At 39.5% G+C, this 24,212-nt stretch overlaps 1 protein-coding gene across 3 annotated transcripts in view; it reads left to right on the top strand.

The window, feature by feature from the left end:
* Nucleotides 1-23,856, top strand: part of rasgrp2 (RAS guanyl releasing protein 2) — a 59,778-nt gene extending 35,922 nt beyond the window's left edge. For all 3 annotated transcript variants that reach the window (XM_023346461.1, XM_005800031.2, XM_023346460.1), the window contains exons 12-17: nucleotides 2,489-2,604; nucleotides 2,694-2,835; nucleotides 13,934-13,970; nucleotides 18,089-18,247; nucleotides 19,243-19,305; nucleotides 22,538-23,856. In XM_023346461.1, coding sequence (XP_023202229.1) covers nucleotides 2,489-2,604; nucleotides 2,694-2,835; nucleotides 13,934-13,970; nucleotides 18,089-18,247; nucleotides 19,243-19,301 — 513 coding nt within the window. In that variant the 3' untranslated portion in view covers nucleotides 19,302-19,305; nucleotides 22,538-23,856. The remainder of the gene's footprint in view (nucleotides 1-2,488; nucleotides 2,605-2,693; nucleotides 2,836-13,933; nucleotides 13,971-18,088; nucleotides 18,248-19,242; nucleotides 19,306-22,537) is intronic.
* Nucleotides 23,857-24,212: the final 356 nt, after the last annotated feature.

Below are 24,212 nucleotides of genomic sequence, written 5' to 3'. Positions count from 1 at the left end.
ATTCTGCAGTAGTGGCTGAAAGTGACATTCCATGTTTCATATAGTAGCTACACTGACATTTAAATGATCCTTGTTCACTGCAAACTATCTGCTATCTTGCATGTTTGGATAATAAAGCTAATTAGCGAAGGGGTTCAAATAATTTAAGGTGCAGATGTACCAACTACTCATAGTTCTCCATGGAACTCTACTTAAAAAGAAGTTGAAGTTTCCCGTTGAGGGGAACTAAAGTGTTTTGTTTGCAGACTGTCATAACATAGCATTCGCTGGTGGAACCTCATGTTGATTTTCTTTTGTTTTTGCAAGTTTTTACATCCTAATTACCAACATTCACAGATGCGTCGCGGTGCTAAATTTGGTCCGCCGTTATTTTAAGTCTATCGCCAATTGCAATCTTTCACGTACAAGCAGAAGAACTGTGGTTTCATGCAGAAGATGTTTTTTCATTACGTTGTCAGGCTATAAATAAATCCTGCAGGCCGGCTGATGTGACTGTAACAGCTTCCTGCTTTTACCGCTCCAGTCTGAACGCGGTTATTACAGCGTTTTCCCCTAAAATTGTGGCCCGGTTGCTGCTGCCAGGGCTTTCTTCACTTGATGTGAAAAACACTGCAGTAAGAGCCCCTTTCAGTCGTCACCGAGTAATTAAAACAGCAAACCCAGGGAGCTAAAACTCGAATGAAAGATAAACTGCTGCACCACATAAACGCTAATATAACCTCTTTAGAACAGGTCTGGCAAAACTTTTAATATCACACAATTCTATCTTATTATTAGAGTTGGAATGAGATCTTGTGGCAGGAAATCATGGGATATTGAAATGTCATGATATTTCTCCTCACTAACACATTGCTGTCCAGTTTCTGCCTGCGTGTCGCATTCTAGTCATGTTGCCTCTTCGCTTTCTAAAGGTGGTTCAACAAAGTTTTAGTAAGGATGTTTAGACTTGTACAGGGAAAGATATTTAAAGCTTTTCTCTAAGGGTGCACTGATTGCAGTTTTCTGGCCGATCACCGATTACCGATCTATTAAAAATCCTGACCTGCTGATTCCGATTTTGGCCTATGGCAATTTGTTTTGCCTAGAATCTTGCTAAATGTAGCAAGAAAGTTGATGAGTTGACTACAGTGAGATGACTATGTATTGTAAACTGCAAACAATGGCCTGATCTGGTGGGCCGTTCTGCTAGCCAAACCTGTCTCACAGCAGAGCAGAAGAATAACAGTTGATTTAAATACCTTTGCTGAGGCAGATATAATCGCTGATTAATATCGGCTTCACGTGTAAAAATCGTCCGATCACTGATTTCCCACAATTAGGGAAATTGGCACCTATAAATCGGCTGGCCGGTAAATCCTACGTTTTTCCTTTCACATCACAAAGACTTTACATTTTAACAGTCGTGTGTAGCTGACCCTCCCACTTTCCTCAAATCAAACAAAATTGGTGTGAAATGTTTGTGCTGATTTGTGCAGCAAAAAATATCTGTTTGTGCCGCTATCCATTTAGAGATATTAATAAATGTTTGTAGAGGTCATGAAAGGTCAGTCACCCCCCAGATTCCTCCCCCACCCCCAATACACATCTTCTTCAAATCAAAGTTGATGCCCACAAAATTTCCATTTGTGCTGCATCTTTTCGAAGATATGACTGAAAATTATTGTGTTTAAATTTTGCAGATGTGGGGGGTGGGGGGGGGGGGGGTGTTTGACCTTTCATGACCTCTGGAGACATTTATCATCTTTACAATGACATCGGCACAAATGAAAATTTTTGCTGCACAAACGTTTGACACTAATTTCATTTGATTTGAAGAAGGTAGAGGGGACTTCACTCAGGTAGCGCGTAGATTTTTAACATTTTCTATACGATGTAAAAGAATCAAATGAGCAACCTGGTCAGCAGCTGACATTGTTTGGTGGAACAAGATAACACTGTTATCATGAGTTCTGCATATAAAAGTGCAGGATTTACCCATGACTCTTATTTTGAAGTAAGAAAGGAAGTAGTTCTTGACTCCAGTTGTATCGGCATGAGACGACAGATTCATCCTTCTAAGGACGCGGTCCTAACCCTAACCCTACCCCATCGACCGCCGAGACAAAAAGTGAGCGGCTCAGAAATACACACAGGTCTTGAGATTTATTCCTACCATTGCCTCGGTCTATGTCCAGTCGCCTAGCAACCAACAAGCCAGGAACTAGATGGGGTGACAGGAAACTGCCATCGCTCAAAAAACCAGAATAATGTCATTCCACACTGATTAGAGGCAGCTTGAAACACAGTTTGTGAAAAATAACAAATTGAAGGCTTAATTTTCTGTAAAATATTGTTTGTATTTAGGTAATCTTATCTCTTGAACAATTATCTCTTCATAAACCTACTTTTTCATTTTAGTCACACACAGTTTTTCTGGTTTTTCTTGCATCTGTTCAACAAATCTTATGCTTATCCATTTTATATATATATATATATATTTTACCTCCAGAGTGTCTTCAAGAACTTTGACACAGATGGCGACGGCCACATCTCCAGGGACGAGTTTGAAGCAATCAGGAACAATTTCCCTTACCTCAGCAAGTTTGGAGAGCTGGACAAGAACCAGTGAGTGTCCACCGGTTAACACGCGCGATAAAGTGAGCGGCGTTGGTGTGTGCTTACAGCCTGCCTCGTCCTTTTGCCTTCGATCGCAGAGACGGGAAGATCAGCAGAGAGGAGATGATCGACTTCTTCTTGAAAGCCAGTTCTCTGCTGAACTGCAAGATGGGCTTCATCCACACCTTCACAGAGACCACCTACGTGAAGCCAACGTTCTGCGAGCACTGCGCTGGCTTTGTAAGAAACCACCACTAACTTACTCTTACTGATCATATCTCTGTTTGTCAGAGTGAATGATGTGAATCCTGACGGAAGTTTGTTCTGCTCTGCCGCGGTCCAGACGTTACACTGTTCACTCCTGTTTTAGGGGGGATGACAAAAACACTCGTGAAAATGTTTGGTCATGATTTATCATTGACTTAAAACAAGCAAAACTGGCGTTATTGGAGAAGTAAATCTTTTTAACCATTGTCTCAACTGCTCCACAAATATCAGTAAATCTGTTTAACACTCTTAAAATGTATTTTCAAAAACAGAACAAACACAACACAGACTTGCTGTAGTTAAATTCAAATTGATGTGTGAGAAGCTTAAAGGAAAAACAAACACACACACACGCACGCACACACACACGCACGCACACGCACGCACACACACACACACCCACACGCACGCACACACACACACACACACACACGCACACACACGCACCCACACACCTACACACACACACACACACACACACACACACACACGCAAAAGCCCCAAAAAACTGGGATGAAGAAAGAGAGAAAAATAAATGATAATATTTAATAATTAAATAAAAGAAATAACTAACTACATAAGTACATAAATGCAATATATCATTAGATATGAAAAATGTGGTGTCCTGAAGAAGCCAGTTTAAATTAGGAATGTTTTCTGAGAACAGTATTTGTGTTTGCGGCACTAGGAATGCTAAAAATTCTAAATAAAAAAATAACACACACACAATAAATAGTTTTTCATGATGATTTTTATCATTACCACAATAGAACCACAAAATATCTTGATAAAATTCTAAATCCACATCAGCCACCTCTACTCGTTATCAGCTGTAACTGTTAAAACAGACCCAACCTTCAACATGGAGAAAATAATATGGTGATTGAGTTCTGTTTATATTATAATAACATATATGTGAACAAATAGAAAAAAAATCAAACTGACATGAACAGCCATGTGAGCCAAAATCTCAGAGTATTTCAGTCTTTCCTTCTTAGAAATATTCTAACTGTTTCTATAACCAAATATATCTTAATATGCATTAACACACACAGTAGAAACCGTGCTGTTAGAAAAAAACTCATGTCTTTGCTGAAGATGTTTTCATCCCAACATTTTGCTAAAAGTGTCAAAGCTGATGTTCAAATGTTTAATCATTAGTGGACAAATCTTACAGAAAAAATCTTTTTCCTGCTTCATGAATTTTCCACGTCACTTTGAACACGATCATTTCTGATGAGTGTGTTTCGGCTCATCAGTACCGTCTGACTTTCTCTCTATGCAGTGTTTCTACTTAGGCTAGTAAAATCTGCAAAAGCTGTGGATTTAGTTTCAGTATTTTCTAGGATAATTATGGATAAATGAAAATAAGAGTACAGAAAAATATTTGAATTTCCAGATTTTTTTTCCTAACTTGTTTAGGTCCTTTGTTATTTTCCAACTTTCTTCTTTGTTGTTCCTCTCTTTAGGATTTTTCTACCTTTCACATCTTTTCTTTTGACCTTGCTCTTTTCCCTCTTTGTGTTTCCTAGCTCTCTTTTTCATTTCCCTCCTCTCCTTTCTTTCTTCCTTTTTCCACCTTTCTTTTTTCTTTCTCTTTCTTACTTCCTTCTTATATAAAAAAATATATTTTCATCACTTATGATGCATTTTCAACTGGAATTTTTTTAATTTAAAACTGAAAATCTTCTAACTTTTGAAACCAATTTATCACCAACTTGACATAAAACTTCTGTAACTCCTGTCAGTGGATCTTAAAAATGATTTTTGTTTTATGTTTTGCTCCTTCAGGACGTATCGATCTTTGCTTTTTTCGTCCATATTTTATTGTTGATCGCTTTCATCCCATCTGTCGATACCAGGTGTCATTTCTTTTCAGAGGTCAAAGGTCAGACACACTCACCATGTCATCTCATACCTAGTGGGGTGAGAGCAGGCGGGGGGGTACTATTTGCACATCATTATTTGCCTCCACAGTCGTGATGGAGTGTCTCTCCCAGGCTTTTCCTCCATGTCAGGTCAGGCCAATGCCAATTACTATAAGCTCCAGTTGCATTCTGGGAAACATAGAAGAAAGGTAATTGGGTGAAATGATAACCCTCGTCTGTGGTGGTGTCACCTCTGTGGGGGTGTGCATGCGTGCGTGTGTGTGTGTGTCCTTGACATTCCTCCCAAGGAGCAGTGTGTTGTTTAGTGAGTCAGGAAGAGGAGCCTGGCTTTAGTCGGCTCTGGATGTTTCTGGTTGGTCTCTTTGTGCTGCGTTCAGGCGGCAGAGTGCCCAGAAGATTATATGCACAGACTTTCATTAAAACTCCAACGCCGCTGCTGTACACACACTTATTCTCCAGGGAGGCTGACATTTTCCACTCATCCTGAGGGGAAATTCAGAATAGAGAGCATGGAGAGATAAGGACTCTGTGCTTTGAACATATCCGTGTGTGTGCGCGTGTGTGTGTGTGTGTGGCAGAGGTAGATACACCAGCCACATCCTCGTCTGCCTGCTTTGTACCTTCCTCTTGGCTCCTCTGTAAAAACAATATTTTCCCCTGCAGCCTGGTATTTTATTTTATTTTTTTTATTCCAGCACTTGTTTCAAATATGCTGCTCGAGTGGAGCCAGACCTCCAGTAAACACTGCAGCGTTCAGACTCCCTCCCGCCCCCAGTGTTTCACACACAAACACACACGCATGCCCACCCCCGCGCACACACACACACACACACACTCGCAGATCGTCTGAATCTTGTGCCGCTCTGCCCGCAGCCTCCTTCGGTCCTAATTAATGGCTCGCAGAGGAGTTTTACTAAACACACAGAGCGAGCAGACACGCAGCAGAATGTGTGTGTCGGCATCTCCAGAGGACGCTAAAGGCTCGGAGTGTGTCTGTAAGACAGACTGCATCTCAGAGTCTCTTTGAGCTCCTCACAATTTAGTTAGCATGAAATCTAAATGAGCCGGGCAGACTCGGTCCACACACACCGTTTAGTCATCAAAAAGGAATGTTCAGTTTGTGGAAAAGGAAACTTATTTCAGTCACTGGTTTCAACCAGTAGCTAAAAAGTTTGTTGTACTAAACCTAAAGTGCTAGGCCAGCACGGAATTTAGTGGAAGCTAATGCTAAAGCGCTTTAATGCTAACTTTATTTGAAATGATCTGCCCTTCAAAAAGTCATTTTTACATTATATTTTACTCGTGAATCCCTTAGTTATTATATTTGTTTACATCTTCATCTCTATAATTTTGTTTTATTTTGTTAACGTTTCTTGTTTGAAGTAAAGTTATTGGGAAAAGACGGAGAGAGAACGTGAGGAGAGGAAACGGAACTGTATGCAAAATAAGAGCATAAATATGTCCAACTGCTCGACAAATTCAGAACAGTCGAAAACAAAAACTTCAACACAGATGTCAAACTTTATTCAACTGATAGTTAGCAAAACAGACGAGTCAGTTAGAGCTTTAGAATGGATTGGGAAAATGTTGATTCGGGGACAGCTAAGTGTGCTAGGTGATGTCAAAGTAAGAGCAGAAGAGCTAAATGAGAAATTAGCTCTGCTATCTGCACGTTTGCAGGTCGGCAGAAGTGAAATTCAGAAAATTATTTTTAGCAATGTCGTTTTCAAACAGACCCTTAAAAAAGTGGCTAACGTCATTACAAATACAAAATTACAAATAACCAACAGCCTTTTCTCTCAAAGCCGACCTGAATGTATTTCAGCTCAGCTAGATGTAGCAAACAGGAAAGAGAGACAAGTAAAGGACAATAGATTAGAAAATACAAATCAGACCATCTCCCTCAAACAATTTGTAAACTCTGTTAGTATGTTTTGGATCTACAATGATTTACAGATCTTTCTAACTAAAGTTCAGTGTCACATATCGGCCGACTGAGGCATTAAAGTTGCTGAAACGACTCCTGCTGGATCATTGCGAGGTGCAATTGTCCTATTTATAGACTCTGTTGTTATGAGGTCAACATCTTCCACAACTATTCTTCTAACAGAGAAGGTTTTCTAACCACTGCATAAAGTCGCCTTTCAAGTTCAAACATTGGGTAGATATGAATTCAAATAAAATGATCAGCCAACAAAGCAAGAAAATGAGGCTTGTCAAGACTTTCCTAAATAAGTTTTAAAAAATCTGACTTCAATAAACCTCCATATAGGCCTTTGTTTTGAGACCATTTTCTGAGGACTTTTATCATCCAGTTTTAGGTAGAAAAACAAGAAAAACAAGAAATCATGCAAGTGGAAATGATTGAGTTTGTTTTAATTTATCGTGCGATTAATTGTTTCATTGCTTTTTGCAACAGCTCTGCTTGAAAGTCCCTTAAAATTAGTGTACTTTAATTCAGTACAAGACCATTTTTACGTATTCATATAAGATAAATGAGACTTATTTTCAGAATGTGTTGAAAAATATTCTCGAGGAAAGCCTGCTTGACATCTCGCGCATTATGTTCATATATTTCTAGCAGATTAAGTGGGTGGATCAATTAGAGTTCTGATTAGCTTATTTCACAGAGACATTTTTTTCATTAAATAGAATAAAATATATCTAAATTATGCCAAAGCACAAGCTTCAGTCAGAGCTCTCTCTATTCCAGACCCTGTTCTCTCATTCATTAGGCTCAGACTCTCTGGCAAACACACTAATTATTGCAGGTTTATCTATGGAGGAGGGAAGTATTGAGAGCATCCTCTTTTTTTGGGATGTAATGACATGATCTGTCCTTAGAAAAAGAAAGGAAGAAAAAAAAAAGAAGCAGATAACGAACCAAAGCAGCCCACTGCTGCTGGGCCCGTCTGTGTTAACGTGACCGCTGCAGGCCAAACCGGTGTAGCGCTGAAAGTGAAGGGTAGATGTTTCCAGGTCTGAACCCGCCAGCCCTGCTGTTGCTGCTTAGCTGCTCTAGGGGCGACGATGTGAACATGAAAGCAGCAGGTTTTTACACGTTTTAATGTCTCCTTTTACAATTTCACACAGGTTTTGTGAGGCTTCGATAAAATTGCTACCAATACAACATTTCAGTACTGCAGCACGCATCCATTTTGGTTCCAACACTTCATTTCCTTTTATCTTGCATATGGCTCCCTCTTCCAGATACAATCTCCTTGAAAAGGCTAAACTTGCCCTGGTCATACCCAAATGCTAGCAGGTAATAAATCAGGGTTTTGCAACCTTTACAGACTGACTCAAAATAGTTTGTTTTCATCATAGCTACAGTAGGAAATTCCCGACATTTAGGAAAGAACAGTCGTTTTTACTTTTGTTTTAAGGTTTAATACATTTTCTTCATTGCAACATTTAAATTTAAAGTAAAACGATAAAAAATATTGTGTCATTCTTTGCAGAAATGTATGTATATGTTGGACAAAAACGCTTAGGAAAAACTGGTAAGCTAAAGTCTTTATGAATTTTTTTGTATTTTTGGCCAAAGTCATTGAGTGCCACAGGCTGCAGATGTCAGCAATACATAAATTAATTCTTAAGATTCATCTGCATCATAAATCTTTCGTTGCATGCAGACTTTTTTGGTCTGCATCATGTGAAAAATCAAGATAGTTTCCACATATTTTACAAACATCGTTCTGGAGCTTCTCAGCTGAGAAAGGTCAACATTGTATCTTTAAGTTACAGTGAGCTCTTAGCAGGTCATCTGTCCTGTTTTGGGGACGCTGTAGCTGATAGGAAAACGAAAGAGGCTACAAGCAGAGCGGCGATGTAAGAAAGTCGCTAAAGCTAGCAGTGGCTAAAGATCTTTTGTCAACGGCAACTTTTTGTTGGGTGGAAAAATAAATGAAAAGAGTTGAAAAATGGCCTGAAAAAGAAAGAGCTGAATTTAGATAAACTGTTGTTACATTTAAGTACATGTGGAATTAGCCTGTTAATTCAAAAGCTAGCGGAAAGCTGAAAAGTCACATAAACCAATAAGTGTGCAGTCAGCTGTTAAAGCTAACAACTGAGCGTTATTCCGACTCCTGTGAGCTTCATTGTGTTTCACCGACTCCAACAGCAGCAAAGGTCAGTGTGTGTAGGCTGAGCTGTGATGATGCCGGTGTCTAGATGTTTGTCTTCTCTTTGTTGCGCAGGCCCTGCCTGTGTGTGGTGTGTGGTGTGTGTGTGCGTGTGTGTGTGTGTGTGTGTACGTTTGTAGCTAGCGGCGTATTTGTTCTTATGGCTTCTCTGTAGTTGTGTGTGTGTGTGTGTGTGTGTGTGGAGAGGTCAGGATATTTTGTGCCTCCTCAGATGTGCCAGTGCTGTGTGTGATCTCCAGCTCGGCTCTTTCATGTTATTGTCCCCCCACTCCCCTCCACACACACACACACACACACCGGCCCCTCCACCGCTGGGTCCCCCTCCACCAGCCCCCTCTGCTCTGCCTCTGCTCTGGCCCCAGTCTCACCTCATCTCTCTGTTCAGTTTTGGAAATTCAGATATGAAGTAAATGGGTCTTTTAAAATGCGTATCTAATCTTTTTTTTGTTTTCAACACATTTTTAGAGTGTTTCGATACCTGACAGTTTGGTAGACTCGGTTTGATTGGGAACCAAAATCGCAACATTCCTTACAATATTTGGCCGTTGTGATTTGCTTCCCAAACATTTAGAAAGACCGTTTGTTCAACACCTGACCTGTGGTGGCGCTATACCAGGAACTACTGAAGGAAATAATACGAAAACGTCCAAAGAAGATATGAATGCAACTTCTTCTTCATGTAATACTAGCAAAAATGGAGTAGTGTCAGATTTTAGCAGATCTGGGATTGTTCTTTTGTCTTTGGCTAAAACCCATGAGCCATTTCTCCTGGTAACGGAAAACTAGGGCGGTTGTTTTGGTTGTATTTACCCAGAATGCCCTGCGCTGTAGTTTTTGCATCCACATACGCGTTCAAACCCCACCAGAGTTCACTTCAACCAACCAAGACAGGTCAGGAGTTTTTGGTCCACATCAGAGTTCCATTACACATTCTCACCTCCCAAACGAACCAGACTTTCTAGACAAACGAACCGGAGTTTAATTAAAGCGGACTGAACAGGGTGCGTTTGATTTTCTTTCCTTTAATTTCACAGCTCAACAAAAACTAAAATTGTAAGAGATTAGAAACAGAAGGCAGTGGCTCCCCCATTTTTACCAAAATCTCCTGAAGTCTCCTGATTTGTAACAAGTGACACATGATTCTGAATATTTTTTAGTTAATAAAATCTGACATAAATGAGGGCAGCCCCTTTAACCAAATACCCCTGAATAAAATCAGATGCAACTGAACTTATATCCCACTATTACACATTTTTTTAGATATCCCCACTCAGTTACTCAGTTATTGCTTTGGATCTGAATTTATTACTTTTAAATAATAACTGTACAGTGTTATTTCTCCAATGTTGTGAATCCTAACGGTCCTTATTACAATTTTGTTCTGTAACTATTCTATTCTATCCCAAACTGCCTTCAGAAATCACTGAGGGGACGGTTTGCCGGCTGAGTAGAAATGAACAGCACAGGGATGACATTTCTAGGTACAGATATGTGCTGCTTTATGTTAGTCTGTCATGTAAAATTCAAATAAAGCAGAAAGTGGGTTTGTTTCAATTTGGTGTCATTCTGTTCTGTCCTGTTACCTGAATCTGTCACTAGATGTCCCCAGCTACCCTCTCCTGCTCTCTGCAGCATCACGTCATCATGTCCTCCTCATCACTGACCTGAGTCTCTCCTGCCAACACACACACAGTCCTTCCTCAGATCCTCGCCCCACTCCCTCTTTCATCCAACTCTGTTCTCTGTGCTGAAGCTTCTCCGTTGCTCAGCTTAGCATTTTTGACGCGTTTCTCTGAATTATTATTTTTGACCAAATTGTCCTAATGTGACGTTTTGTTTGGTGTTCTGCTGTCACGTTAAGCTTGTAGTAGTTGCTACTGAATATTCATCATCCTCATGTTCATCATCGTCTGTTTTTGTCGTGTTCTTAACACTTGTTTCCAGACCAGTGTGGCATAAATGTCAACAGCCCTAGCAGAAGGAAACAGCCTCTGCTGTTCGCAGTTCATCCATTTTAAAAATAACCCACTTTTAGAAATGTATCAGTCTTAGTTCTGAGGATAATTGGAATTTTCAAGATGTTTAAAGATCCAAACGGCCAGTTATGAAATGAGCCAATTATTTCAAATTTTTCCATTTTTCATTATATTTCCATCAGCTTTATTGCAACGTTTATGTACACAAACAATGAGTTTTACTTTCCTTCCACGTGGCTCTCAATTACGGCATTTACTGTATATGAAGGGCACATAAAAAATAAAACTCTTTTGTAACTATACATCCGTCATCATGCTCTACAGGACCCATCTGTCATATTGCAGCTGGAGGATCATGCTGAGATGGAGTGATATGAGGATGCTGCTTCTCTTTGAGAACTATAATTATCATCATTCAAAATACTATTTTCTTTCAGTTATAATTGGACAGGGTTTTTTGTACAAGTAAAACATATGAAACCCTTATTATGCAATGCTTTTCTCTGCATAACCTCTATTTAAAATTAATATTCGTAGGGAACATGGGTGTGTTCTTTCTGTTTTTGAAAAGCAAGAAAAACATATTCAACTCTTGCTCAAAGTTTGCCAACCAACTGAACCTGTTGGTTCCACTATAGCCAGAGGTGAAAGTTAACCATGATTCATTCTGCTGAGCGTCTTCCTGTTCCTGACTGCTTAGTGATGTTGCATTCACTGAAACTCGCTGAAAACCGTCTGGTTCTTGTCAACAGCTGATATGTGTGCTGAAAAAATATCGATACCTTTGTCCAGTGGGAGACACCGCTAGCTAAAAAGTTAGTTGAGCTAACTCTGAAGCTCTAATAACAAACATTAGTTCCACTAACATTACATTACCCGAACACTGTATTTAGCAGCAGCTAAAGCGCTACACCAGTGTAACATTTAGCAGAAGCTAATACTAAATCGCTAATGTGATGTTTAGCAGAATGCTGAAGTGCTAACTTCTATTAAAATGATATCTGTCCTTGAAACACCACAACCGTCGAACACCAATTTAATTTAGACATTTTCCATGTTCTATAATGCCCTTAAATATTGTATTTATGTTTATGTCCTGTTCTCACCTGTCCATGTTCTATTTTGTTCCTATTTGTTTCTTGTTTGAAATAGTTCTTAGTGAAAAAACAGAGAATGTGAGGAGAGGAAACGAACTGTTGTGTAAATAGAATATAAATGTCTAATTAAAAAATGGATTCAACTGAAAGAATTAAGAACAAAACATTGTAAAACAAGTTTACAATGTTTCGTTCTTAATTCTTAATTTTTCCAGAATTTATCTGGAATGTTTTCAAAATTAAGCTCCTTAGCAGAAGTGTGTCCACTACTGCCTTCACCATAATGTTACAACCACAGCATTTATGTATTTTGGGAGGATTTTTTTTTTTGATAGACCGACACAAAATGATGCATTATTGTAAAGGGAAAGGAAAAAGATCAAAGGTTTCTCCTTGGTTTTTATTTGTGAAGAATTGTCCAATTCTTGTATTATTATTGTTAAGGAAGAATAATTTATAAATTAACTTTGGACAAAACGTTTGGCTCTCTCTTCCTTAAACTTCCGGGTCCTCTCAGCGGGCGACGTGCAGCCACAAGGAAACAACACTGCGTGTTGACGTCACAGAATCACAGAGTTTAATCCCATACAAAGCAACGTATGAATCAACAACAAAGCTGCAGAGGAACAGAGATATGCATTCTTTACCTTATACAGACAAAGACAGACAAGACAAAGACAAACAAAAAAACAGAACAAAGACGCGTCTTTGGAGAGAGCGATGCAAAAAAAGCAAAATAGTGGCAGCTCTCTGAATTTTTACTCCTGTACACGAAGTCTTATACTGAAGGTGTGTTTTTCCTTTTTAATATATTCACTTAAGGCGTATCTCCGGCTGACCAACTGGAAGCTACCTTGGACACTCAGAATATCTTAGAAACTCCCCCTAATTTACGCCAAAGATCAAAGGCCATTTGCTCTCTGGTAAAAACAAAAGAGCCAACAGCTGTGTCCTGACCCCCTGTGGTTCTACAGTCATTTTGGGTACAGAGAAACAAGAGATAAGATTTCACAGATACCTGTGAAATCCGAAGTCTCTTCCGTTGTCTCTCCTTACATAAATTCTCAGAAGAAGCTTATATCCAGTAATTTTGGTTCAAGGAAAGGTTATCTTTACAAACCCCAGTTTTACTCCTCTACAGTCAGCACCTCAAAAGATTGAGTCCTGCCAAAAATAACACATAAAATCAACAGAACAAAATGAGGTATAATTCCTGAGCAATTTTCTAATACTAAACAAAACATTTTCATTCAAATAATTTCCATTTGATTCTGATATAGTCACAGATAGTACAATTTTCAAATACATTCATCATTTACTAGATTAGTAGTTTTAAAATGAGATAATACAATCTTTGATAAAAACATGGTGTTAATCCTTAGAAAAATGTCTTAGAAATTAAATGTTAGTGGTTTCAACCTTCTATGTTGTATTCAGTTTCACACCATCCCAGATGTTGGTTTCTGGAAGGCTTTTGATCTTCTGTGAACAAAACAGGCTTCTCTCCCCCAAGCTCAAATGATAGTGCCTTGGGGGAGATGCTAATTTTACGGCCTCCTGTGCTCTGGCAACACAGCAGGAGACCCCATTGAGAGATCTGCATTTGGTTCCTGTTTGTCTGAATGCTTGCTCATCTGGTTTAATTTTAAATCCTTAACACAAACCTGTTCAAAATAAAGAAATTTGTTCAAAATAAGAATGTTCAATATACCTTTTACACATGCCGTAAGATTAACTGTATTAAGCACGAAAAATAATCATTTTTCCTCAACATTATCCTTCCAATTAAAGTTGTCCCAACAAAACACACTGACGTTTGTAGTTTGTGGAACCTGACAGAATGGGACAAAGTTTAAGATGTCACTGCATTCTGGTGTGTTTTCTCCATCCATTTCCGTTCAGGTATCTTAATTACCCTTTCACCAACCTTCTTATTTCTTTGTCTTGTCCTTTCTTTCTTCTAGATATGGGGCTTTTACAAACAAGGCTACAAGTGTAAAGGTAAGACAACAATTCTCCGAGCAGATGTTCTTGTTCCACTCGGAAGACTGCCGCCTCCTGAGAATCTCTTGATCCCATTGATCTCCACTCTAACTCATATACGCATATACAGAGTAAATGTCAAGAACACACAGAGCCGCCATCTGACCAGCTGCACAGGATCACTCTGTTTTACTCCATGTCCACACGTAAAGCCTGGATTTGCCCTTCCGGGCCTCCGTATAGATTTGTTTGACACACACATACACGCACGCACACACACACACACACACACACACACACACACCTCCAACACCTCCTCACCCGTCAACACTCCCTTCTTAAACACTGACTTAGCCTTCTTCTTTGCAGTAGGGAGAGGCTGTCAGTGGTTTGTGCCAAGCTGGTGACGAACTGCAGGTGCTACACTCTGGAAATAACTTAACACCGCAAATGGAATGTGAGGAAAAACTTAGGAAGTGATGGCAGATCTCGGGAAAATTTTTGTCTGCTGCGGTTTTAGCAGGAGGCAATTGAAGACAAATGACTGCTCTGCCAGTTTGCACTCAGAGTGGCTCGGACGATTAGCTCGTTAGCTTGCAACAAACCGATCCACCTCTGTTCAGTGAATTCTCCAAACTCTACAATGGGAAAGAATTCTACTGAGTCTTTTCTGGAAAAAAACAGGGATTTCCTTATCGGCCACATGTAATTTCATTATTAACATTCTCCTCATTCATTTAGGCCTTCAGGTTTGCTAACCGTTGCTTATTAAATCGCTGGCAAGCCTTCATCAAACATTTCCGTCGCATAGCAGCCAGAGTAATTAGTGTTCGCCGGGGCCATTAGACGCAGTTTTCACAACGCTCCGCACCTCGAATGTAGGAGACAAGAAAAATAGACGTGTTTACTCAAAGGCTAATTTGTTCATTAGCACAAACTGATCCCAGAAGTATTCCAAAACCTTTGAACTTTCCCACTTTTTTTCTTTCACGTTGCAAACACAAAGCAGTGGCACAATGTGATGCCATAGGGAAACTGTGGTTCCAAAAACCTTCTAGGAATAAAGGACTGGAAAGTGTGGATTGGCGGTTAGCTTCTTAATGAGTGGTTTAGGTCAAAGTGTATTCATAGTTGATTTTACTACAGATATGTGGAAAAACTTGTAAGTTTTGGGTTTGCTAGATGTTCTCCGGGCACTTTCAGATGTTTAGCTAAAAATGTCAAAATATAGTTTTAAGATGTGCAAAAGAGGTAAAAAAATAATAAAAAAAAACAACAAAAAAAAACAAAAAACATACCTCAATAAAAAAAAATACCCAAGTACATCTCACAAAATAGAAACTTGTGAAAAGTAAATAAAAATTTAAGTCACTTATTTCAGTAATAGAATATTTACAGAATGAAATATTTCACACTTTTGTTTATTATTTTTTATAGTAACTGACATTAAGATAGGTATTTCATTGTGCTATAAAATGGCGCTATGTGCGTGGAAAACACAAAATACTTCCCTTTTAAGAAAGTGAATTCAATCTAAGTTCACATTTTTAACAGATAAAAGGACGGTCCACATTTGGCTTTTGGTATTACAGAGAAGGCTAAGTGCGGGTCAAACACAATCACACCCATAAAAAGGACTGATGTCTCTGCAGTGGGTACACCCACACACACACACACCTCCCACCCATTCAACCCCCCTGCTGCCCCCACACTTTCCAATATCCTCTCCACTCAGAGGCCTGTAGTCTGACTGGGAGTTTCAGTGTGTTCTGGCTTGTTCCATTAATGAGACCGGAGGAAGTCAATGAGAGGCCCACTGCCATTCATCCCCATTACCATTGTTAGGCTGTACTCAGGGAGGGAGACAGAGCGCCAGGGGTGTAATTGAAATGAATCACCCTCTGTGGTGCAGTGCAGGAGTGGGAGGACTCTGACTGCGAGTGGGTTGCTGGGATGTGTGCGTCGGAGCAGCAGGTGACTGGGTGCAATGCTGTCACAGTTCATTCCAACTTTTACTCCAACACAGCTACAGAAATAGCCCTAAGTTGGGGGTTTTCAGACTTTTTCGGTCAGCTTGACATTACTGCAGCAGCAGCAGCTTTCACTTTTTTTTTTTATTGAGAAATATTTGATCTGACTCCCCTATCTGTCTCTCAGACATTCGACTTACAGCTGTTTAAGTCTTAGGGAGGCATCCACACATCTAGAACTTCTTCGCATTTTGTCAGAAACTTCAACTGATTTTATTAGGATTTCATCCATCAAACATGAAGTAATGTGTTTGGGTGGAGTAGGACAAAACGGATACATGGCTTTCAGCGTGTCAGCACTCTGTAGAGCCACATTTTGCTACAAAGTCTTTAGGGGATGTTACTATCAGCTTTGGACATTTGGAGGATTGTAGTTTTTGTTAGAGATGGGCATATCGATCCAAAGTATCGATACGTCCACCAAGTATCGAATCTATTAGTATCCAGTATCGCATACTTTAGTTTCATATTCTCTCTTGAAATTTTGTATAATTTTTTGGTATTGTTTCAATTTGCTTTCAAATTATAATTTTGTTGCACTTTGTTTAAGAAAAATACACACAAGTCATGTTATATGATATGTTATTAAAGAACATTTCTTTGTCCAAATAGGGTTGAACAAAATAACTCCAAAACATTATTATAATAAAAAACACTTAAAAGTCAGAAGCTCATTGATATATCAAACTTGAATAATAAAAAGTATTGGTATTGGCGATATTGGCCCATTACTAATTTGGTATCAGATTGATAGCAAAATATGCCGCATCTCACAGCTTTAAAGGACAATTACCTATTCAGTATTCACAAAATCATGGGTTTTTCCCATTAGTTGCGGAAAATTTTCCTTTTCGCTCATTTTCTTCTAGATCATATTGAAAATATTAGAAAGAAAATGCAGCTTGGAAAGCTGAGGAATCAAGACAGTGCTACTCGACAGGCTATTGGCTGTCGTTAGCCAATCAGATTGGCTGTACCACTCAACAATAGAAAGAAGACTGTGGATGCTCGCATTTGAAGTATGACGGTATCCACTGTGTATTAATGCTTATTAAGGTAATTTGGTGTTTGAAGTATTACAATAAGCAGTTTTAGAGGGAGTACCAAGTATTTGCGAATTGTAGCTTTTTGCGGGTAACTGTGGCCCCTAACCTGCATGAATACTGGGTGTCGCTCAAACTAGAGGTGAGTTATGCTGCATGTTTTGGTATCGATCTGATATCAAGTAAATACAGAGCCAGTACCGATGCCACTACCAATACTTTATATCATTTGGTTTGACATATCATCAAACTTGTGACTTTAAGGTGTTTTTGTTGTTTTTTCTTTTGAATTATTTTGTTAGAACCAAGGATAGAATTTTGACATAGTTGATATATGTATACTCTATGAACATATTGACATAATAAACAGAAACCATTGAAAATAAGCAAGTCAAAGCAAAATGTTTTGTTGAGGTAGAGTTGAGAAACTGTGATACAAATATAAAATAAAATTTCAAGTCCAAATCGAAAGCTAAAATATCGATCTTAACACGCTGGTATTGATCCAATCTAGGAATGAATAATTTTCTTATTATTTTATGTCGATCCACCCACCTTTGGCTCAAATTAGGTCTGAGTGGATGGAGAGTTTCTGTCAAAAATGTGTAAATTAAAAGTTTCTAAGTATAACATGACATACTGGGAAAAAGTTGAAGACTCACAAATATTTTTTTGAGGTAAATATTCAGTTTTCTTGCTATCTTGCTGGGTGACCCACCACTGCTGCTCCCAGTCCTCTCAGACTCGCCACAGTTACGGAGTTACTGTTGAGTACGGTTGACCTGTATGTGTGTGTGTGTGCCAGTTCTCGTGTGTCTGCATGCCGTGCCAAAGCACTTTTCTGTCACCACTAGCTCTCCCATTTACCCCCATGTTTCGGTTTGGACCCGTCCCGTTGTCTGACCCTGTCTTTCCTCTTCATTCCCCCGCCGCCCCAAACAAATGGACATTCCCTTGTCGCCGATCCTCCCTGCCTCTCCACCCGACTCGCCGTCCTCTCCTCCTCTCCCGACACCTGTCCCTGCCTGCGTCCTTCGCCTTCGCGTCAAACCTCCGGCTGCAGCCTGCGGGGTCAACTGCCACAAGGCCTGCCGCAGCCGCCTGGCCGTGGAGTGCAAGAAGAGAACCAAGAGCATCAGCCACGAGACTCCGCCTGCCCTGCAGGCCCGGTCCTACAGCTTCCCACCACCTGCAAACACTCCGCCCAGCCTCCAGAACACAGGTGAGGACGACGGCGTATCAGCGCCAGTGTGGATGGAAAAAAAGGGGTACATTTCGGACAAAAATGTATTTTTTGGTTTAACCTGAGAAACTTTCTAGACAAAACAACGGAATTTCTGGGTTTGAAAAGTTTAAAATGAACTCAAAATGACTGAAATTTTGAGATTCATCTCAGAAAATTTCTAGCACAAAACAAGAAAAGTTCTGAATTTGAAAAGTTGAAAATTTGAGATTAAGAAAAAACAAAGAAATTCCTGGGATTGAAAGGTTGAAAATTTGCTCAAAATAACGGACATTTTGAGATTAATCACCGAAATTTTCTAGAAAAAAACTTCTGAATTTCAGAAGTCAAAGATTTTAAACTTTTGAAATTTCCAAGTTTTTTTTCCTCAAGAACATTTCTGCGATTAATCCCAAAATTTCAGTTTGTATTCACTCAGCATCCAAACTGCGCCAACATTCCCAGTATCACACACTTCTTTGTTCTGTGAATCTTCCTCAACGACAGAAGAGATTCAAGCCAGTTGCCTTTTTTGCCTTAATACTTGTCTTATTTGATGCTGACAATGAATGACTTGGAAAACGTTATTCTTTTACTCTGTAGTGATAGAATTTGTTTGATGACCTGAAACATTAAAGTGATCATAACAGAAAGAAATCCATACAAATCATTTTCCTAGAGCTCTAAATTAATCTGTGCCATAAATACTAGCAAATATAGCAGGATATTTATGTTAAAATGTATGCATAAAAAAAAAATAGTACATTATAGGAATTGTGTGGAAATACTGTGGTATTTTTATTCGTTCATGCGGTGAGACTTTAGCCCGAACCTTAGAGTAAAATATAATTAGCTTATTACAGGGAAACCTTTCCTCTCTGGCTGATTGGAGGACACAGGATTTCCAGATAATTGAACCGGAATGCCGTAAAGATCCGGTCAGTGCGCAAGGTGTTCTGCGCTCTCAGTCTTTTCTTTCTCTCTGTCTCCATCAGTCATTGCAGAAGAGGACATAGAGACGGTCGAGGAGGGAGTATTTGATGTCCATCTATAACCAGGTGAGAGAGACACTTGCTGTTATTGCATTCCTCTTCTGCTTGTCGTTGACATCTCTCCACAGATGTTTTGCAGATCTCCCGTACCAGTAATTGATTTTCACTCTTGTTAATAACTACCTGTTTGGCTCTGGACGACTCCTGAAGTCCCTTTGATATCTGTTGGGCAAGGCCGAGAGCGGTCAGGCTGAAGCTCCTGGTAGAGCCTACAAGATGTTCTTTCACTGAGGGGAAAAGTCTTGACGCACTGTTATCTCTATTTCTGCAGTTATTTGACTTTTACTGTCATCTTTATTTCTGCCCTGGATTCATGAAGCACATTGCTCTAAAGACATGTAGGAGCAATCCGGCACAATCGTGCAGTTGGCAGTTATTTTTGTGTCAGGTATGCGTCCTCTCTTCAACCCCAAACACAGCAGATGCAGAAGTGTCTGAAGACATACAAAAGTTTGCATTTTATAGTTATTTTATTTAAAACAAAACGGCTGCAGTAAGGAAATGAATTGGCGCTCCTGGATTGGTTGATTTTCAAATGCTAGTCCATAGCTTGTCAGTGACTTTGATTTGGTATTACTCCAATCATCTTTCATAAGTCAACCAGCAGCACAGCGACATGTTACTGCAGTTATGGACATATCCAAGAACAAGAGTCCTGCAATGTTATCCATTAACCGCAGCACAGGCGCTGTTAAGCCCATTTCTTTGCCTCATTTATTTCCTTTAGGATTGTATTATAGAAATAAAGATATCAATAAGTGAGCTTTAATAACTGTAACCATGCCAGAAATACCTTTAGGTCTTCTAAAAGCCTTTGTGGCTTTTGCTCCTTTGAAAAACATCAATGACTCCTTACGGGCTCCAATCACAGCTTGCATATAAATAAATATGAGTTGTGAGCAGTTCAGTCGAATTGCGTTCTTTCGTTTCCCAGGCTGTTTGATTTGAATAATTCTTAAAGGCCTTCACAAGTGAAACTAATCAGTGTATTAAAAGAAAAAAGGCAAGTGGAGATAACGGACGGGAAGTAAATTTGCCTAATTTCCCTTTGGAGGAATGACTCTTCTTCTTTTGTACCATCTTACCCCCACTGAGAATTATCTTACTGCTAAGTCGGAGACCAGTGTTTTCTTAAATAGGCTAATTAAACAACAAGAATGCAAAATGACATGGTCATATTCACCAATAGAGAGGCTGTGGGGCAAAAATGTATCCACACATTTTGAATACATTGCAGTAACACATGTTTTCTGGCTGCCTTCAGACATTTTGACTTCATAATAAAGTGACGTTAGAATGCAGTGCCTTAATTCCCACTGAACATTGCCACATTTGAACCACAAGCTTTCATGTACCTCATTGGGCTTTATGTGTCGGACCAACACAAGCCTGTAGATAGTTAAATGTTAAATGGACTGAACTTATATAGCGCTTTTCCAGTCATTTTGGCCACTCAAAGCGCTTTACACTAGAGTCACGTTCACCCAGTCGCACTCACAAACACACACACATTTATACACCGATACGCAGATCGGTAGGCACTTTAGGGATAAGTGCCTTGCCCAGAGGCACATCGACATGTGGAAGCTGGAATCAAACCTACAACCTTCCGATCGCAAGACGACTGCTCTACCAAAGAGCCACAGTCGCCCACAGTTGTGAAGTAGCAAAGAAGCTGCACTTTGTTTCAGCCCACATTACTCTGATGCCCATAAATAAAGTATGTTCAGAAGTCAGCAAATCACTAAATAGAGTCCACCTGTGTGGGGTTTCATTTTATTTTACACTTGGTAAAATTCTGTGGAGGTATTAGAGGTTTGTTAGAAAACATTAGTGAACCGACGGCATCATGAAGACCAGAGCACAGACAGCTCAGAGAAACATCCGGAAGCCGCTCTGGGTACTGGTCATGAGTCCCAAGAGCTCATGGTCAATGATGTGTCATAAAAAACACTATTATGAACAAACTGTTTGCAGCACGGTAACTTAGCAACAGAGGTGGTGGGCACTCTTCAGCTAACGCACTAATAGCGGAGTTCAGTTTACTCTTTAGCATTGTTGCTAGCTATGAAAACATTTAGCATACTTAGCTTCCCATAAATTGATATTTCCTGATAAATTCTAAAGTGTTAATTTACTTCGACATCCGTGTTGAGCTGTTGGTTGTCGACTGTTGAGAATTCTTCAAGTAGAGACATTTATTTTCACGCTCTTGTTTTGAAATGAGTGAAGTGTGTTTAAGCAGCTGGCAGAGGCATGAAGAACTGCAGCTGGAAAAGGTTTCTGTGAAGAGTCAACTCAGGGTGGAATGAAATTGCACGCCACGTTTTTGTATTTGCATATATTGAAAACATATGAACCATGAATCATTTTCATTCCTTTTGCCAACTTATGCACCATTTTTTTCTAGTCTATAAAATAAATGAAGTCATGTTGTCACCATATTATTCATACATTTATAAATGTCAGAGTTTCAATCTATTTAATTCACAAGCTACCTACAAGCTAGATATGTTGCTAGCAAGTTAGTTAGCAAGTTAAACATTTAACTTACTGACTAGATGTTTTGTTAGCAAATTAAAGATTTAGCTTGCTAAGTAATTTTTTATGTTTCAAGTTAGTTGGCTAGTTAAATATTGAAGTTGCTAAATATTTAGCTTGATTGCTAAATATTTAGCAAGCTACATTTTTAGCTGAATGCTAAATATCTAGGTTGGTAATGAAAATTTTAAATTTAAAGTTAGTTCATTAGCATGTTAAATATTTAGCTTGATTTCTAAATAGTTAGCAAGCTAAATATTGAGGTCAGACTTAAAGACATTTAGTTGGAAAAATATTTACTTTGGAACTAAATATGTAGTTAAAATAAATATTTTTAGTTAAAGATTTGTTAAATATTGACTTTGGAACTTTGACATTTATAAGTATATGAATAACATGGTGAAAATATGACTTTGAAAAATGAACACCCACTTTTCTCTCTGACAGGCTAAAGAAACCAAAACACTGCAGCTCATTTTTTACAGTGTAACTTTACAAACAGCTCCTCCTCACAAATGGGTTATTTAAGACAATGTTGACCTGTCATTAAGTCAAATGCTTCGTATTTCCCATGATTCTTTATTCTTACATCAGACCGGCTGAAGGAGGAAGTGCAGAGCTCAGATCTGACATCCTGGTTTCCTGTTTTGTCCACCCGGTGCGGCTGCCATTATGACGGGTTTCCTGTTTCTTGCAGGAGCCTTTAACTGCAGGCTGTGTTCTGGGAGCGGGCCGCTGTCAGTCCTCAGCCCTCTCCACCCTGAACCCCACCCCCCAGCCCCAGCCGACGGTGGTGTTCACGACGCCAGATCAGAGACCCGAACCCGGCAGAGAACGTTCTGTCAATAACACAGCACGTTAGTGATAGAACCCTCAACACCGAGGGGGTACACGCTCTGAACACGGTGGACTCGTGCTGGAACAGTGCGCCGTCTTCACCTAAATCGATGGTGCAACGTGCGTGTTGATTCAGTCTACAGAGAGTGTTCGTGTTTAGAACTATTGGATGTTTTTTTTTTCTGTATTTAAAAAAAACAACAACAAAAAAAACAATCCATAAAATTGTATTTTCTCAGTGAAACTTTAGAGTCGGTGTGCATCTTGAGGTGGATGTCTGCTCTTCTTCAGAACATTAAGGAGGTGCTGTTATTGCCAAGAATGTAAAGCTGCCACCCAGACTAAGCTATTGTCTCCTTTTCTCTGAGATGCTCTTGTTTATTTTCTTTTTTGTTTTCCTCTGCGCCGTTTTCTCAAGTGTGTATTTGAGTGGAGCCATAACAAGGACCCAATTTTGATGTCAGATGATATATTGTTGCTTTGTGGAAGCCGTGACAAAAGCATCTGCTGGGCAGACAAAGGCGACGGCAGACAGGAGTGTTTAGACGCCTGTGATTAGAGCGCCGGCGAACGCCGCCGCCGTGTTTTTGTCACGCTTCCCTTCGTGTCGGTGGCCGTCCTGTAGTGAACGCCGTGCCGTTTTCGCCGTACTGTGATCGTGAGCCAAGAATCCATCCTGGGTGTGACGCAAATTTGGCAACAGTTTTCTAAAGGGATCAAAGCGGGGAAGTGAAACCGAAATCACCTAATAAGGCTTTTTTTTTTATTGTTATTATTGGACAGCAGCTTGTAGAAAAATATTCCTGAGAATCTTGGATTTTGCCTTTTTTTTATTGTTTCTATTCTGTATAGTAGAAGTTTGGTGGTTTCTAACGTAGTGAACTCCAGCGCCGCTACTGACAAACGTGTGCAGCTCCGCCGTGCCTGTGGAGAGATGAATTCGGACGTGGAGCTACGTTTTGCAAACTGAATGAGACTCTGTGTTGTTGATTTTTGCTGCATGAGCATCTGGCCGTTCAGTGTTGATTGCCGCCTCGCTGTGTGTGACCAGAACCTCGCTACGATGTTCTCTGGTGGCCTCCAAATGATTCCTTAGTATTAAAAGCAGCAGCTGTTCATATAAGTGTTGTCCTTAAAATGTTTGTGATTAATAAGAATGATATTACTTTAAAAAAATGAGTTTGTGTATTTGTTTGTTTTTTTCCCCCCAGATATTTATCTTTGCTTAATTTTGTGTAGAAATGCTCATTTGTATGCAAGACGTGAAGATTTTCTGATTCACCATCGCTGTCTTGACTGAGGCATGTCAAGAGTCATCTAGACATCGGACTGTTGCAACGTGATCTTTATTTATAATACAAGGTTAGGGTCACTAGAAAAAAAGTTCTTATGAGGAAAAAAAAAAAGAATTCTGAGATTAAAGTTGGACAAAAACTTTTTTTTCTCCCTCAGAGTTCTGAGAATTTTTTCTATTCTAAGTAAAAAGGCAGAACTCTGAGAAAAAAGTTTGATATTTTTCTGAAAGAAAAAAAAAA

Source organism: Xiphophorus maculatus, chromosome 14 (genome assembly GCF_002775205.1).
Source record: "Xiphophorus maculatus strain JP 163 A chromosome 14, X_maculatus-5.0-male, whole genome shotgun sequence".
NCBI classification, from domain to species: Eukaryota; Metazoa; Chordata; class Actinopteri; order Cyprinodontiformes; family Poeciliidae; genus Xiphophorus; species Xiphophorus maculatus.
This window is presented reverse-complemented; position numbering and strand designations above follow the sequence as displayed.